General features: G+C 41.7%; 1 protein-coding gene across 2 annotated transcripts; it reads left to right on the forward strand.

The window, feature by feature from the left end:
- Nucleotides 1-419: 419 nt before the first annotated feature.
- On the forward strand, nt 420-6,716 carry LOC147610182 (BRCA1-associated RING domain protein 1-like). 2 transcript variants are annotated; one of them, XM_086786236.1, is made up of 13 exons: nt 420-548; nt 649-702; nt 806-879; nt 2,187-2,303; nt 3,480-3,973; nt 4,151-4,226; nt 4,362-4,519; nt 4,608-4,705; nt 4,781-4,964; nt 5,043-5,393; nt 5,489-5,654; nt 5,952-6,070; nt 6,172-6,716. In XM_086786236.1, the coding sequence occupies exons 1-13, from the start codon at nt 484-486 to the stop codon at nt 6,502-6,504; spliced, it is 2,289 nt and encodes a 762-aa protein (XP_086642362.1). In that variant the 5' UTR covers nt 420-483; the 3' UTR covers nt 6,505-6,716. The 2 variants fall into 2 exon arrangements, with proteins under 2 accessions (XP_086642362.1, XP_086642363.1); XM_086786237.1 differs by lacking the exon at nt 6,172-6,716 and adding an exon at nt 5,807-5,872.
- Nucleotides 6,717-17,804: the final 11,088 nt, after the last annotated feature.

Raw genomic sequence — 17,804 nt, forward strand, 5'->3', positions numbered from 1 at the left:
GGTATTTATCGAGGGGGATATCGAAGACACTAAAGGAGTCCGCTGGGGAAATCAAAGACAATAACTAAAGGAGTGCATCCCTTTGTCTGCACTTGATTGGCCTAGCATCCATGGGTAGCCTACCTTGGCTGTTGTATGCATTAGGATAATGTAAATGACAAGTTGAAGGAGCCAAAGTAGCAAGGATAGGAAGTAGGCATGCCATGAGGACCAAACAACGAGGTCACTCTAGGACCCAAAATTGGGGCTTGGTCAAAACCAACTAGAACGTGGCCACCATGACATCATCAGTTGTATAATTCGCATAGGCCTACTTCTAAATGGTGGCCGAAATGTGCCTTCCCGGCACACCACGTGAACAGGCCCTTGCTCTCTCTCCCCCAAACTCTAGTATGGTGGGAGCAAGGGACAAAAGTTGGACGCCAAAATTCGAATTTTGAGGGCGTTATAAGAGCCGCGTGGGAGTTTTTGAGAGAAGGCAATATGGCGGCAGAGGACCTCCATGCCTACCTGGGCAAGCTCAAGCAACTCCTCACGTGCTCCCTGTGGTACTGTATTGGCACTCCATTTTTTCTTTTGCTTGGTTAAACTGTGTCATTTGCCTTCAAAAAATGAAAAGAAGAAATTGCCCCCCTTTCTGCCTTGCAGCCATCGCCTCTTGAACCAGGCCACTTGTCTTTGTTGCAACCACCATTTCTGCATGTAAGCAAAAACTGGGAGATTCTGGTTCGAATTTTTTAAATTAAGCTCGCACAAAATGCTATCGCTTTGATGCTTTTTGTTTCTGTTTTTTGATCTCGTGCAGGGTTTGTATACTCGATTCCACGAGCAAAACGGGCGCTTGTTGCCCGAAATGCAAACTGCCAGCCACCAAGCGACGTAAGGAGATTTAATTTTTCAAAAAAAAATGTAGTAATTGGATGAAAGTATGAAGGAAATGCTTGTTCAAATTTGCCTTTTCCTTTTGAACTGATGGTGAAAAGGATTCATATCAGGAGGTTCACTAAATTTTTCTTTCCCGAACTCTGTGTAATTGCGCACATTTCAGCCAATGCATATCTTTTTTTGGGTGGGTTTTGTGTGTGGAGGTAGGGGGGAGGGATTTACTCCCGCGCTCTGCAGACTACCTAAGTCATCAAAAAAGGGGAGATGCAGTAAATGCTCATCCCTCGGTGGTTAGTCCTTCCAATGCTATTTTTTAACAATACTTCTAAAGTCTTGCAAGGATCTATGAATGAGAGCTGTGCATTTAACAAGTCTTATGTGGATGTGTGGGATGCAGCCCCTTAGGGTGTTTAGAGCCCTGTCCCGCTTAGCTGTTAACAGGGGTAGCAGGGAAAAAGAAATACTAATCGTGGGAGGTTCTTTTTTAATCGCCTTACTTATCGAACTCCCACTAAAATGTTGAAATATGCAAGGTCTAAGCTTTATTCGCGGTGGCTAAGGTCCCTCCACCTTTATTGCTACCAGTTTGCAGTAAAATTCAGTCAAATGAGCTAAGTGGGATGGTGGGCGGCGGGCCTCTTTACAAAATCAAGGAGTTAAGTTTCTAGGGTGGGTGGGTGGATGAGACTCCTCATTCATGAGAATGGGTGGGTGATCTCAAGCTTTTCACTTGGTGTGTAAAGACCCTTTTTTGAAGAAGTGTGGATAGTATGTGTAAGCAAGAACATAAACATTTTCCTCTTACCTATTGAAAACTTCCCTCTTTCATAAAAAAAAATCGTTTTTGACCTTGCTTACTTCAAATCCCCTTGGATTAAGGGGGGCTTTACACGTCGTTGATTCAGATGATGACGGATATAACCCCATGTTAAACTATCCATGGACATCAAGTGTCATAACCCATCACACGTGCTCATAGTCACCAAAAATGAGAAACAGGAAAATGAGTTTTTAGGGGTGGAAATGTTCGTTTCTTGTGACAAAGGCACTTGGGAAACGAGAAACGGCCATGGAAATGGATAGGGTCTTGAAACGGAGAAACGCATTTCTAGGGACTGAAACGGCCGTTTCCTGTGACTATGCATGTGCCGAGTCTGACCTTTGTGAAGTAGTGGTGACATCAGAACTCTTTTGGAGAGGTGTTGGGGAGTCCCTCTAAGGTACTTGTAAGGACTAGTAAAGCTTACTAAGCCTTTATTTCTCCTCTCCTACTAAAAACATACATACATGTTTGTGTGCAGAAGCAAAGTTCTCTCCTGAGTTTGACAGGCTTGTTAATATCTACCAAGGCCTGGAAGTGGCTGCTGCCAATCTTAACTCCTGCTTTCAACAGACCCTGCAGGAACTAAATGATGCAGGTAAGCTTTGAATCCATTTTCTTAATTAGGTGGGATCAATCTATAACTACTCTCTCACATCATATTGAATCAGGGCAACAATAGTTAATGCTTATTTTGAACATTTACGTTACGAGACTTGTGCACAAGTAGCAGATGTGTTGCCTTGCAGGTTTTTTAAGGAGTAAAGATATTATTTGCACATGTTGAAATACTTGGGTGATTTTTGCAACTTTAGGATGATTAGTTCTCTCCTTTGCTTTATATATGAAAACAAGTGCTACTTGCTGATGCATCATATTACACCCCCGGGTCTCTCAAATGGGAAGTTAAATGTTGACATTCGAACATGTGTTGACAAGTCTTTTGTGTGAATGGGAGTGCAGTCGACTTATATGAAGACATGTCAGAGCCTAGTGATCATTATCCAAATGATAAGGGGAACATGGACATTTTGGGTATGCAGTATTTGATACAGTGCAGGCATTCCTTGTATGGCCTGAGGGGGTAACATCAGGTTGCCTATATCAACACATGCCCACATCACATCTTTGATTCAGCTCTAGGAATACATGCATGATTATCAGCAACATCAATTGCAAGGCTGAAATAGTACATGTATAGGTTTCTCTCTTTAGTTCGTGGTACTTCGAGTCATTTCATCACGATAGAGTCTCTCTTGGTTTTGCTTCCAGTTCAGCCTATATGACATTAGATTCAGCTTTTTGATTAAAGCGTCCTTGTGAGTGCAATTTACTCTATCAAGAATGAACTCTAATATCTGAGTTTCAACATACTGCTGAAGGTATGCAGTTTGTGCTTGTATCTAGACTCGTGTGGTGGTGCTTAGAACTTTGACTACACTTTCATGATCATGTGGAACATATTCTTTAATGCGAAATTTATTAGTGATTTCTTTCATGAGGGGATACTAAAACTCTAAAGATAACTATCAAATGATTGGTTAAGGATGACTATGATTGCTCTGTTTTTGTCAAAAAGCAAAAGCTGCGCTACATATTTAAGTGTTAATTCTTGTTGCTGAAGGGAGGCTGCAATGCAAAATGTGAACTACTTACAGAGTGAACCATATCAAGAGTTTGAAAGCTCTCTAAGAACAATGATTCAAATTCTGGATTGCATGGAAAAGTTGTGTATGTAGTGCCTTGTGTACTGATTGTCATTCCTTTATTGTAGGAGCCGGGAAGCAGTGCCTGAAAATTCTCAAGAAAGAGAACTGCTTGGAGAGGGAAGGTTTTGCCAGCTCCAGTCCTAATGAGGATGGATGTTCACCAAGTCCTGCCAAATTCAAGAGGCAAAAGATTCTTGATAGTGACGAAAAGTATGCCAACTCAACCAAAACTGTTGCAGTCACTGCATTGGAGAAAAAAAGGGTGGCTTCTTGCAGACGAATGCCGCCCATGTCAAAACGTGTGCAACTCCCATGTCCTTTTTCTGAAAAGACACATGATGATGGTGGCCAGGAAGAAAACGTAGCTTCGAAAAGAACACAAGCTTTGACTGTAGAAGGCATTGCTAATATTGAGGTTAGTTTGTACAACAAGATTGATAGCTATGACCCGGTTGAGACACGAGTTCTCCCTCTTCAGCTTGAAGAACCAAGCTTGGCCAGAATGGCTGTTACTAAGAAATTGAAAGACCGGTTATGCTTACATTTTGAAGATGCAAAGGTAAATGCACCCTTTGATGCTTGCTTACATCCTGAAAGCCACACATGATAAGTCTGATTTCTTTAGACTTGTGAGGATTGTTGCTTCAGATCTTTTTAAGTCTTTATAGTATGTGTGCTTTGAGGAAAGACCTCCTTTCTATCAATGTAACTGTACATCACTGTTTTCTTTGAACAGGGAGGCCTGGTGTTAGGAAATGTAGTAGGTACTATGCCAGATCTGAATCAAGCCCAAAGTGTTCCAGATAGTCATGGTAACTATCAATAATTGACTTGTTGACACAAGTGGGCCTAAATCGATTTTGTGGATTTATTCATTTTTAACAAACATATGCTGATAGGCATAGTGCAGTTGTTGCTTGAAACATCAATTTAACCTTCTGCATTAGGTGAGGATGTTGGGTCCCAACCTGTTGAAGGCCAAGCTTTAGAACGAAAAGCAGGTGAAAGATTCAGGCATGAGGCATTGCTAGTGTGCAAATCAAAGAAGTCTTTTGCTTTAGATCAAGTCAGCTGTGCTTTTTGTCAGACTTCAAATGATTCTTTGGTAATTCCTGCTTCTGAGGAGCTTTTGTTTGCCTTAATCCTTTGGCATCAAGTTGCCACATTTATGTGGGTGTTACTTTGTAATGCAGGTGGCAGGTCTAATAATGCATTATGAAAAGGGGATCCCTGTGAAGGCAGGGAAAAAAATAAGGAGCCTTTTGAGTGTACATCAGTATTGTGCGGAGTGGTGAGTGTTGTAGAGCAATGACCTTACTGGATTGGTTTAAAGCCTCTGTTAATATGATTGTTCCCCACTGGCCAGGGCACCCAATGTGTATTATGTGGGTGATGTAGCCAAAAATCTCATGAAAGAGGTAGCCCGAGGTCAAAAGCTTAAGTGCAGCTGCTGTGGGTTGAAGGGGGCAGTCCTTGGTTGTTTGGTAAAGCGATGCCTTAAGAGCTATCATTATCCATGTGCTCGTGCTCTTTCATGCAGATGGGATGATGTAAGTCCTGTAATAAATTGTAAATCGAAGGAAGGCTTCATACTCAGAAGCACCACTCATCTCAACTCTTGATTGCAGGTTAACTTTCTTGTTCTTTGCCCTGAACATGTATCTCTGAGTTTTCCAAGTGATGGTGCGAAGGAAGGCAAAACAACGATTGATAATGAGCATGAACCCATCCCGAGCACACATCAAAGAAGGGAGGGAACTTCTGTCAATGAGCATGAATCAAAGGGCACCCACTTAAGACAAAAGAGAAGCAAAGCAGTGGATGCTAACGAGTGTGAAGCTGAAAGGGGCAATGCAACAGTAGGACCATTCATCCTACCAGAACCTGAAAAGACCCCAGAAATTTCTCCCAAAAGATGGCCACCTGGTGTTGCTTCCAAGTGGGTTTTATGTTGCTCTGGTTTGAACCCCAAAGCATATGTAAGAATAATGTGCCTTTGTATTTCTCTTGTGGATGCACTTTACTGTGACCTGTCTTGTAATCCATCAAAATGAGCCTGTCCTTTTGATTGCAGGAGCTATTGGCATCTTTTGTGTGTTACACAGGAGTGACATTCACTAGAACTTGGGGCCCGTGTGTTACCCACCTTATTGCTGGCACAGATGAGATGGGTGCTGCCAGTAGAACACTGAAGTTTTTGCTGGCTACATTAGCAGGGAGATGGATTTTGAAAGTTGATTGTGAGTTCAAGTATAATTTTTTTTTTGCCCATGAGTAGATCCTTGTGTAGCTAAAGGTTTTTTGGTCTGCCTAGAGGTGGCTTGGTCTTCCTGCTTAAAGGTGCTACGACTTGTGGTCGTTGGTATACTGGCCATTGTGGCCCCTATACCAGCGCGTGGGCCTGCAGGGATTTGAACTTGAGGACCTCTCACTGCTGGGCTATGCCTCAGTTGGCTGAGTTGAGTATAACTTGAGCTACATGGCAGTTTGTTTTTCTCCAGTGTCATCCTCTAATTTGTACAAGATTCTGGTGACAGGGTTAGATGCATGCATGGCAGCATGCCAACCTGTTAGTGAGCAACCCTTTGAAGTTAATGTAGATATCCATGGTATGATTGGTGGACCCAGGCATGGGCGTCTGATGGCAGCTTCAAAGGTTAGGTTTGCTTATGGACACACATATCATTATGCTAAAATATAGCATTAGGATAATCATACACTAAACTTTCTTTGAACCACTTTTTAAATATAATGCAGACACACGAGCTTTTTGAAGGCTTTGGGTTCTACTTTTTGGGGGATTTTGCTGGTGCCTACAAAGCAGACTTGCAAGCTCTAATCGTTGCTGCTGGAGGAGGGCTCCTCACTACACTTCAAAATGCTCCTGATGTAGAGTTAGAGATGTGCAAAGTTGTGATTTATAACAAGGTCACTTTGGCTTGTAGTGCTGGAGTGTGCAATCAACAGGAAGTCATCAGAAGGAGGTGCCTGGAGGCCAATTCCTTGGCATCTGAGTTCAGAGCAAAGGTAGTTGGACATACTTGGATTCTGGATTCTATAGGAGCATATGAGCTCCAGCCTTTTCATTAATAAAAAAACCTTTCTGATAATGATGATGGCTGCACAAATGAACGCTTCTTTCGCACGTACTAGGTCATGCATGAATTTTGTCCCATCAAAATCTTTTGTAAGAATGGGTCCGTGACCTTGTATACGCACGCGACTGGAAATGTGCAATTGACATGTCCGGACAGTGGTATTGTTTTGCATTTTCAGCTCATCAGCATTACATCTGAAAATGAATCAGGGCAACATTTAGAGCATATTCCTTTGCAGATTTTGAATCAACAAATCCATCTCAAGACATCTAGTTTTATTCACATTACACACAGACCAGCACATGCACACACATTTATGCATCAGCTCTGAATCTTGCAAGCTTGTACATGCTGCTCTCAAGAAAACAATCACATTCTTGTTAGACCAGATTTTCCATAGGATGCAAGCTTTGATAATATTGAACACCAGTCCATTGTGTTCATCACTAACTGACCACTTACCAGAGATCTAATCTCCCCAATATGTTTGCATGCTCAGACTCTTCTCTATCCATTTAGACATTTTAGACTAGATACTCCTAATAGCTGGACATTCCCAAAACACATGTTTGTCATCTTCAATTGATGCACTTGGGGCAGATGCCACTAGAAATATTTCTCCTTTGTAGTTTGGAGCCAATAAGTAATGCCCACATGCAAGCCTTCCATAGAAAGACTTGGAACTTCCTAGGGATCTGGCAATCCTAGATCAAATTCCAACTCTTTTTCTAGTTGGAGGAGCTCCATTTTACATTCCGGATTTTATTGCAATACAACACATAGGCATCCCCATTTCTCATTAATGCATAAATGTCCTTGGTTTTGCCATCCTTAAGTTTGACACCATTGAGCCAAGACCAATCCTTGATCTAGATTGAGGTGTCAGTAGTTGTGGAGAATAATTCCCTATGAAGCATCTTCGAAACTTGAGCCATCAGATCTCTTTCCCTCCTAACTAGTTGAAATTCCACAGATAACAGGTTCACATCTTTCCACCTTGCCAGATCGCTATCCCAATAGTCAGCCAGATGCCTTTATTGTTAAGATTCTTTGCCACACATGTATCAAGTAGGGCTAAAGGGGGATTAAACTTATGAGTCCATCATATATCCAAAGTAAAGCATGGAATTGCATGTTACCCTTCCACCTCCATCCCAGACCATGAAACCCAAGTTGTCCTTCCAACATTTGCATAGCAATTTGCACAAGATATGAACATGTGATCTTAGAAAAGTTTATCCTTCCAATTTAGGTTCTCCCATCTCCCATCTGCCATTAGCCATAACATCAACAAGCTCCACCAGTTTCCTCATCATTAGAGTCCAAGTGACATTTTGAGATAAAAACCTGGGAAGCATTAGTCTTTTTGGCAGCACAATGAGTGGGCATGTGAATAATACCAATGCCCTCTTCTTTTTTAAAGAACTGAAAGTTTATCCCAAGCAAGCCATGCATGTAGAGACTCTTTTTTTCCCATTACCATTTCTCCACAGAAAATCTCTAATAGGGCCAATGAAGGCTGGCTTTGCTATTGGCTTTGTGCCTTATCCATTACACTGTAGGCTCCTGGAGTGGCATGTTGGGGAGAGTGGCTTCCTCTTGCACCTCCAAAGTGGTAGGTTCATGTGGAATTGGAGAAGATGGTGGTGGAGGACCTCCTCGGTGGTACTTTCGTGTCCCTTAGCATGAGTTGAAGTGGATGGGGGTGGAGAAATAAAAATGGGGCATATGGGGGTGGCCTTTACTCTTTTCTTTGTTGCCTGTTCCGCAGAACCCAAGCCAAGGTTTGCCATTAAATCCTTGGTCTCTATGGTCTTGTTCTCAGATAAACCTCTTTTACTTCTTCCTTATCGGAGTGGGGGCACGTTGGGCTCTTTGGTTGATCTTTCGACAATGGAATCCCTGTAGCATTGGTCAAAACTTGTATGAGAATGTAGGGATTCACCACTTTTTTGCCATGCTTACTAAGGTAGTGGGTGAAATCCCTATGGATCATGTTTGCCATGCTTACTGAGGTAGTGGGTGAAATCCCAGTGGATCATGTTTGCCCAATCTTTATTTTCACCCTTATGCAATCGATAAACCTTGTATATGTCCACCCTATTATATTGGTCGGCTTAACTTGTAGAATCATGGAGGCAACCCTGTAGGCCTTCTCTAGCTTGGGAGCTTTGAGAGCGATGAATTCGGCTCCATTATTGTTGACCTTGTTGGGTAGGCAAATGTTGAAGAAATCCAGTTTCTTAGAGAAGCGTATGGGTTTGGTTCCAAATGGCCGTTGAAGGGCATCTCTAATAAGTTTTTTTGTGGATAAGTATGGGCCTCTTTGCTCCATTAGTACCTTTGACCATGCCTCTCTTGGAGCCTTGTTGGTTTGAAGCCAAAAACTTAAAACGTAGAGCTTTCCCGAGCCCTGTTTCGTCTAGCTTCTCCTTTACCTCGGTGTCATCCACTAGCTACATGCATCAGGGTGAATGATACTGAAGGTAAACCTTCTTGTTGTCCCCACCATCTCGGTGTGGTTGAGGATGGTGCCCTAGCATTGGTCCATGAGTGGTCCTAGATAGCTGGCCTTTTGGTGAACCGGATTTGCCTTTCCTTGGACCGCTTGTTGAGGTTCTGTCATCTCCTCCCGCCGATGAGAGGAAGTTGGTGACCCCCATTCTTCATACAATGGGTCAAAGGGGATATCCTTTCCTACCATAATACTAAAACAGAGAATATTTTTTCAGTCCATTGACTGATAAGATCACATTCCCTTGTTAGAGCTTAAAAGTTAGAATGTTGTGTTAGTACAAAACTGTGAGTGTATAGTGGGAAATGAATTGCAGCTCTCTAGATTCACAGTCTCACAGCTTGTTGAGATGTCAATCTCAACATGAGCTGACACTCACAAGGTGCTTGCATGATCGTTCGACATTTACATCACTGGCGGGTTTTTGGTAGCTGGTACCAATATATCTTCGCCACACACAGAGATTCTACAGCTAGGCTACACCGACTAGTCCACACCTATCCACTCCACTTAGCGTGTTTACATTATGGACCGCTTGTATACACTCTATTATGTGGGTTAGTCACTTTATCTTCCTTGTAGACCTCTTTTGTTATGTGAAGAAGAAGAATTTTCAGCCTCTCACCTTGTGTGTTCTCTTCTAGGGTTTGTGTGAGTGTGTGTGCTTTGCAAGAGCTCAAGCTCTCTTCTCCCCTATATCTTTTCATGGTATCATAGCCTGGTTCATGCTAAGGGTTGAGCGGTAGGCAAGAGAAGCACATGAAGCGGTACGAGCGAAAGAGCTTCATCTACTCTTCCCCCCTTTGTGCCGGCTACTACACCCTTGTCGGGAGGTATAAAGAGGTCTTAAAGTTTCCATTGGGTGTATGTATGCAAATTGAGATCACTGGTTGTGATAGGTTGGGTGCAGCATAGTACTGCTGTAGAAAATACAACAGTTTGTGCAGGTCAAACAAGAGTGCTGTTTTTGATAAATTTGTGTTTCAGACAAGATGTCGAATGATGGAATAAACTGGATTGTTGCAGAGAATCTTGATATGAACAACTTCAATGCTTGGAGTTTAGATTGACAAATTTCTTGATGGGAAAAGGTTACTGGGACTACATTGAAGGTGAAGGTGAACATGAGGAGGCACTAGAGATTAATCCAACTGTTGAAGATGTAAAAGAATTCAAGAATTGGAATCAAGGAGCAAGGAAAGTCATGTATTGGCTTTCTATTAGCATACATGACACTATGATTGGGCATATGTAGGATGCCAAGTCACTTAAGGAGGCATGGGACACCTTGGTGAAGCTGTATGAAACCAACACCAAGGCACGAAAAATTCAGTTGAAGAATGAGTTTCATACTGTGGGGAGAAGAAAAATATGTCTGTGAATGATTATGCCTTAAAGATCAAGGGTATTATGGAATCCCTTGCATCTATTGGTGTTTTTTTTGATGATGATGATAAGGTGGAAGTGTGTTTACGTGGTCTCGGGCCACAATACAAGGTGTTCAAGACGTTTATTCATACTCGGGAGAACATTCCTAGCTTCATAGATTTGGTGTCAATATTGATCATCGAAGAGAAGAATTTGGGTGAAGATCAGCAATCTTCACTCACAAAACAAAAATAGTTCAGAGCAGCAGGCCTTCTACACAAGTTCAGGTAGAGGACGAGGTAGAGGAGGTCGTGGACATGGCCAAGGTGGTGGCTGAACAGGTAATCAAAATTATGGTCAGCACAGCAAAAATCCTAGGATTCGCAACAACACAGGTGGAAGATGCCAGTTTAGAGGCAGGGGGAGTCAACGAGATCGTGGTAGTTGGTAAAGGCAGCATAATGATACACGAGGCTGTTTTTACTGTGGTAAGCTTAGACATGTGCAGGCAAATAGCTATAAGAAACATAGTGATATGCGAAATGAAAAAGTGCAACAAAATAACTATGCGTTCTCTAGCAGAAATAATGAGGATAATGAAAGGTTATTTGTTATGCAACATGGTGTTAATGTTGTGTCTGGAAATGATGTAGCATCATGTAAGGATGATGTATGGTATGTTGATTCAGATGCTTTGAACCACGTGACAAGTCATGGTGAATTTTAAGGAAATGAAGAGTCTTGAAAGACCGGGTTTCTTGAAATAGGGGATGACATTGCTCATCCGATTGCCCATGTTGGAGATGTGCCATTGTCTATGTAGAATGGTAAGGTGAAGTACCTTGCAGATGTACTTCATGTTCCGAACATTACAAAGAATCTGGTTTCAGTTGACCAAATGATTGAGCAGGGTTTGCAGGTCTGGTTTGGGGCTGTTATGTAGAAGACTTTAAAGAAGTACCTTGCAGATGTACTTCATGTTCCGAACATGAAGTACCCTGCAGATGTACTTCATGTTCTTCATGTTCTGAACATTACAAAGAATCTGGTTTCAGTTGGCCAAATGATTGAGCAGGGTTTGCAGGTCTGGTTTGGGGCTGTTATGTAGAAGACTTTAAAGATAAGTGCAGGTTGGTTGCAAAAGGCAACAGAGTGGGCATAATGTTTACATTAAATGTAAATATGCCTGAAGTGAGTGTGACAATGTTTGAAAATGGTTCAGGAGTTGTTGCAGATATAAAAATTTGACATGTAAATGTGCAAAGAATGAAGTCTATGTAGACTAAAGAAATTGTGACAGGGTTGCCTAAGTTTAAAGTTGAAGGTATACAGAAAGTATGTGAAGTATGTCAATTTGGAAAGAAAACAAAGAATGTATTTCCACATGACACAAATGTGACCAGGAATATACTAGATGTTGTGTATTCAGATGTATGGGGGGTTCTACAAAAGACTATGTCTATGGGTGGCTGTAGGTACTATGTAACATTCATTGATGACCACACGAGGAAAGTGTGGGTGTATTTCATGAAGTGTTTACTCATTTTCAGAATTTCAGAGTGGCTGAAAAACAGGCAGGAAAGCATGTGAAGTGCCTAAGGTCAGATGGAGAGGGAGAATACTTCTCCTATGAGTTCTCTAAATTCTTGCGAAAGAATGACATTTAGAGAAAATTTACATGTAGATACACTCCACAGTAAAATGGAGTTACTGAGCGAAAAAGCAGGCACATTGCAAAGATAGCACGAGCATTGATGGTGGCAGAGAAGAATATGCCACATAGTTATTGGACTGAGGCTGTGTCTACAACAATTTATATTATGAATAAGACTCCTAATTTATCTCACTTGAAAGTTTTTGGATGTATTGCATATGTGCATGCGCCAGATGAGTTATGTACTAAGCTAGATCCAAAGGCAAAAAAATGTGTGTTCATTGGGTATTCCCTTTTGAGAAAAAGAGATATAGATGCTATAATCCTGCTACACGTGAATTGAGGGTAAGTAAGGATTTTGTATTTGATGAGATGAGTAGCGGGCATGCTGCTGAAAAAGATACTGTTGGGGCTAAGTGGAAACGTGGTTGCACAAAATGCAAGTCAGCAATCACAGTCATTGAGTGGACCAAGAGAGTCCCCATCCTAGCGGTTATGTTGATAGACCATGGAGTGGCAGGCTGCATCATAATACCAGTCTTAGAAATGTAGTTGGTACATCACATAAAGGCAAAGAGAAAATGGTTGAGCCCCTTGGTATGCCTGATAGTTTTGCAGGGCATTCTCTTGTTGATGGAGAGTCTAGTGGCTCAGAGATGAGCCTTGATGAGGAGCTTGGGATTCTAGCAATGAGGACACCTGATGTGAAGAAGGCTATGGAAGTCATGAATGCAACGTTACTGAAGAGTCAAAAACCCTACGCACAGGTTGACTTATGATGGTTATGTGGCACATCATTATGCTTATATGGCAAAAGTTGTGCAGGTTATAGAACCCACAGTGAGGCTATTGGAAATGTGTGTTGGGAGAAAGCTATGGATGAGGAGATGGATGCATTGTATGGAAATGACACTTGGGATTTGGTGCCATTGAAGGCAAGAAAGGTATTGGTTGTAAGAAGTGGGTGTATAAGGTGAAACATGACAGTGATGGTAGCATAAGCAGGTACAAGGCTAGATTGGTAGCCAAAGGATATGTGCAGACACATGGGATTGATTAAGGAGACATTTTCCTTGGTTGCAAAGATGGCAACTGTAAGAGTTGTGATTGCGGTTGCTATAGCTAAAGGCTAGTTTTTACATCAGATGGATGTAAAAAATGTGTTCATGCATGGTGACTTGCAAGAAGTGCATATGGATCAGCCACTTCGTTTTGAGGATACATGTCACCTGGAGTATGTATGTAAGCTTGCATTGTATGAAAATGACACTTGGGATTTGGTGCCATTGAAGGCAAGAAAGGTATTGGTTGTAAGAAGTGGGTGTATAAGGTGAAACATGACAATGATGGTAGCATAAGCAGGTACAAGGCTAGATTGGTAGCCAAAGGATATGCGCAGACACATGGGATTGATTAAGGAGACATTTTCCTTGGTTGCAAAGATGGCAACTGTAAGAGTTGTGATTGCGGTTGCTATAGCTAAAGGCTAGTTTTTACATCAGATGGATGTAAAAAATGTGTTCATGCATGGTGACTTGCAAGAAGTGTATATGGATCAGCCACTTCGTTTTGAGGATACATGTCACCTGGAGTATGTATGTAAGCTTCGTAAGGCTTTGTATAGGCTGAAGTAAGCTCCACGAGCATGGCATGACAAGATTGCTAAGTATCTTGTCACTTCGTAAGGCTTTGTATGGGCTGAAGTAAGCTCCACGAGCACGGCATGACAAGATTGTTGAGTATATCTTGTCACTATTGGTTTTCATATGGCAGATGCACATCACTCTTTGTATGTGCGCAAGAGTGATGAGGGTATTGTGATCACACCATCTATGTAGATGATCTTATTTGTTGGGGGGGTGACAGCTTAGATGAGATTGAGCATGTGAAAAGTCTTCTCAAAAGGAAGTTTGAGATGAAGGATTTGGGAGATCTGCACTACTTTTTAGGAATTGAGGTCATTCGCACACCTGATGCTATTTGGCTGTCACACAGAGACATTATGTATTGGACATGTTGTCTAAGTATGGGATGATTGATTGTAAGTTAATGTTGGTGCCATTAGATCAAAATGGCAATCTTAGTGTGGATGCAAGTTATGTGTTGGAGGATCCCACTATGTACATGTACATTGTGGGGAGTTTGATCTATATCACGATCAGCAGGCCAGATTTGACTTGCACTGTTGGCTTAGAAAGCCAGTTTATGTAAGTTTTGTGCAAACCACATCTTGACAGTGTGCGATGCACACTTCGGTATTTGAGGGCCACTCTTGATTATGCATTGTTTTATGCAACAAGTATACCATTGGAGCTATATGGGTACACAGATGCAGATTGGGCAGGTAGCATCTCAGACAGGAGATCTACCAATGGATTTATGTTTTCATTGGGGAGTGCTACTATGACATGGAGCAGCAAGAAGTAGCCCACAGTTGCCTTGTTGAGTACAAAGGCAGAGTACAGAGGAACTACAGTGGCATCGTGTGAGGTAGCTTGGTTACGTAAGCTTGCATGTGGAGAGAAAGGTTATCATATATTGTGACAATCTTAGCATTATACAGTTGGCTAGGAACCCAGTTTTCCATGCGCGGATGAAACACATTGAGGTACATTACCACTTTATTAGGGAGAGAGTCTTGGCAGGTGACATCGACTTGGCCTACGTCAACACACAGGATCAGGTTGTTGACGTCTTTAACACGAAGGCCTTGGGAGCTGAGAAGCTCCACAGATTTTGAGATATGATTGGAGTTCATGAGTTGGAGTTGAGCTTGAGGGTGAGTGCTGAGATGTCAAGCTCAACATGAGCTGTCACTCATGAGGTGCCTGCATGATCATTTGACATTTACATCACCGGCGGGTTTTGTAGCTGTCTGGCAGCACCGACATATCTTCACTAGAGATTATATAGTTGGACTACACCGACTAGTCCACACCTATCCACTCCACTTAGTGTGTTCACATTATGGACTGCTTGTATATACTTTATTATGTGTGTTACTGACTTTATCTTCCTTGTAGACCTCTTTTGTTGTGTGAAGAAGAGGAAGATTTTTTAGCCTCTCACCTTGTGTGTTCTCTTCTAGGGTTTATGTGAGTGTGTGTGTGCTTTTGCAAGAGCCCAAGCTCTCTTCTCCCCTGTATCTTTTCACAGTCGTGATTCAACTGACTACAAAATCATGGTTTGACAACCTTCATGTTTTACCCTTTTTTAGCACTAAAAAAGGGTGAAGGATTGGATTTGTGCATGAAGAATAAATTTTCATGATCGTGCAGTCACGGGCTAGTGGCGTAATTACATGGCAATCACAATTGTGATTCAACAACTGTAATTGGTGATGTGGCAATCATATGCCGTGATTCCGCAGACTGCAGAATCACGGTAATGATACAATGTGTTTCTTCATTGTGTAGCCAATAAAGTCATATAAATGGGTTCCCTTTGATTGATGATGTGGTATCATGACTGGTGACATGGCTCAAGAAATATGATTAGTGATGTGGCACTGTGATTGGTGATGTGGCTCAAGAGATTAGTGACGTGGCTCAAGAGGTGTGATTGGTGATGTGGCAATCACGCGCTGTGATTCCGCAGACTGTAGAATCATGGCTGCACATAAATTTCATTAAATTATGAAGGGAAATCAGCACCTTGAATGTCATTGTAGAAGGGTTAGTTTTCATTTTTGACATGTTATGTGGGGCCATGATAATACAATCACGTTCGTTAGGGTTGTGATTATGCAGACTGCATAATCATGGGTTTTGGGAACAGTGAATGATGTGCATCCCATGGAAAGAGAGATTTTGAAACAAAAGATGGAAAAAGAGGATTGCGCGAGTTGAACCTAATGTCCTTACCCAGTTTACTAGCATAGTGTAGGAATTAATCAAGAGTAAATAAGAAAAGGAGTAGGGATCATGATTTCCTACCTAGTTGTGCTCGTGGAGGCAAAATGCAAAAGCAGCTGACTCACGTGCATGTATTAACCTCTACAGTTCTTCTGTGGAGCACAACAACTCTTGCTCCATCCATTGAATCAGCCAGTTTAGAGAATTTGTAGCAGGTTCTTGTGTGAATATGTCCTTTTTGGACATGTGTTCTTGTGTGTCTACTATATGATAGCTTTGCCCTTGGGACAAGGAATTGTGTAATTCACCTAGTTTACCCCAATTTGATTGGCATCTCTGTAATGTTGAGTTGGGAAGGCTCTTGTGGTGTTTGTTTAGGTTCTTGTGGCTTCCTAGTCATATCTTTAGTGTGCATTGTTTTCCATCACCATTTCCACATGTTTCAACCTTGTGGGGTCAGACTTAGTGTGCTCAGGTTTTCGACTTGGTTTCTTGTTGGACACCCACATCTTAGTTACTTGTCTTGGAAGGATGGTGTTTTTTATCAGAACCCCATTTTTTCTTCCTTTTCTTTTCCAATTCTTCGTAGCTGGTTTGGATGTGGTAGTTTGGTTGATGACAAGGTTTTTACACAAATGGCTTTCCTTCATGGCTTTGTTGTTTGGGGAGCCATATCTTTATGTACCCTTCATAGTATCCCTATGCCTTTAATAGCAGTTTGGGTACCCAACATTGATGAATATGAGGTTGTTGATTATTAAAGGTGCATTGTGGGGTGTGATTCTTACTTTTTCCTAACACATTGGCCTCTTTGCCCTAGAGTATTTGTGGAGCTTCTGGTGTAGGAAGACATAATAACACTTTAGGTGAATGCAGTTGCTCAGATTTAAGATTATAGTTGCTCAATTCTAAGGCACTCCACATCTACAACCCTTGGATGATAAGTGTGTAGTCTTTTGCTCCCAATTTACTTCAGAGCCCATAGCTAAGATCCAACTTCGCCGGAGAAACATTTCCTCTTCTAAGGCACTTGTAGACATGACAAAAACCTTACACGGCCAAGGGTTATTTTTGGTGGAAAAATTAACCTTTAAACTTTCCAAGACCTCTATTTCTTTTACATGCACACTTTTAACTTTGGTTGATGTTGATTCCAACTCTGGTTTCTTGAGCTTCACTTATGTTTTGTATGAGAGTAAGTTGTGACTTGCTCCCGAGTCAATCATTGTAAGAAGATTAGTTGTTTTCCCTTCTAGAGAAAGTCTAACTTTGAGTTGAGGAGGTTGTATCTCAAGGTCCTCTTCCTTATTAGGGTTGGAGTAGCCAACCATGTTTATTTGGAGTGTTATCCCATTTTGTTTTTCTTTGGCTTTGGTTTCCCTTGCTTTAGCCTCTTCTTTGTCTTCCTTCTTGAGCCTTTCTTGTTTTAGTTTTTCTTGTTTCTTTTTGCATAACATCCATAGTATTTTTTGAGTTTTCTACCACTTATGTAGCCTTGCGTCTCAACTCCAATGGTCTCAATTGCGAGCTACTCCTTAGGAGGTGAGCTCCGCAACTCTAAATGGCCCTAGCCCTCGATACTTCAATTTTTTCCTCTTGGAAGAACCAACAAGTATTAGGCCCCCTTCTTGTGTAGCTCTTTAGATTTTAGATTTTGGTTAAACCCTCGTTTGTGCTTGAGCTTCTCCACTATCATCTCATGTAGAGAAATTAATCTAGTCTCATCCAACTTTTTCAATTCAATCAACCTCTCACCTAGAGCATTCTTCCTAAGAGGTCCTTTTATTTCTATCCTGAAGCTGGACACTAAACATTCCATAGTCATCATTGCCTCAATCATGTAGAGTAGGCAAGCCAAAAAGGAGTTTGTCCTTTGGCTACCATATAGGAAGTCCTATAGG

The sequence above is a fragment of the Cibotium barometz genome, chromosome 49, assembly GCF_041138505.1.
Source record: "Cibotium barometz isolate CiBa-2024 chromosome 49, ASM4113850v1, whole genome shotgun sequence".
Taxonomy (NCBI): domain Eukaryota; kingdom Viridiplantae; phylum Streptophyta; class Polypodiopsida; order Cyatheales; family Cibotiaceae; genus Cibotium; species Cibotium barometz.

Coding starts and splice junctions, on each gene's coding strand:
- LOC147610182 (XM_086786236.1), top strand. CDS start 484: ATGGCGGCAGAGGACCTCCATGCCTACCTGGGCAAGCTCAAGCAACTC. Junction 4,965..5,042: donor TTTCATGCAGATGGGATGAT/GTAAGTCCTGTA, acceptor TCTTGATTGCAG/GTTAACTTTCTTGTTCTTTG. Junction 5,655..5,951: donor ATGGATTTTGAAAGTTGATT/GTGAGTTCAAGT, acceptor TTCTGGTGACAG/GGTTAGATGCATGCATGGCA.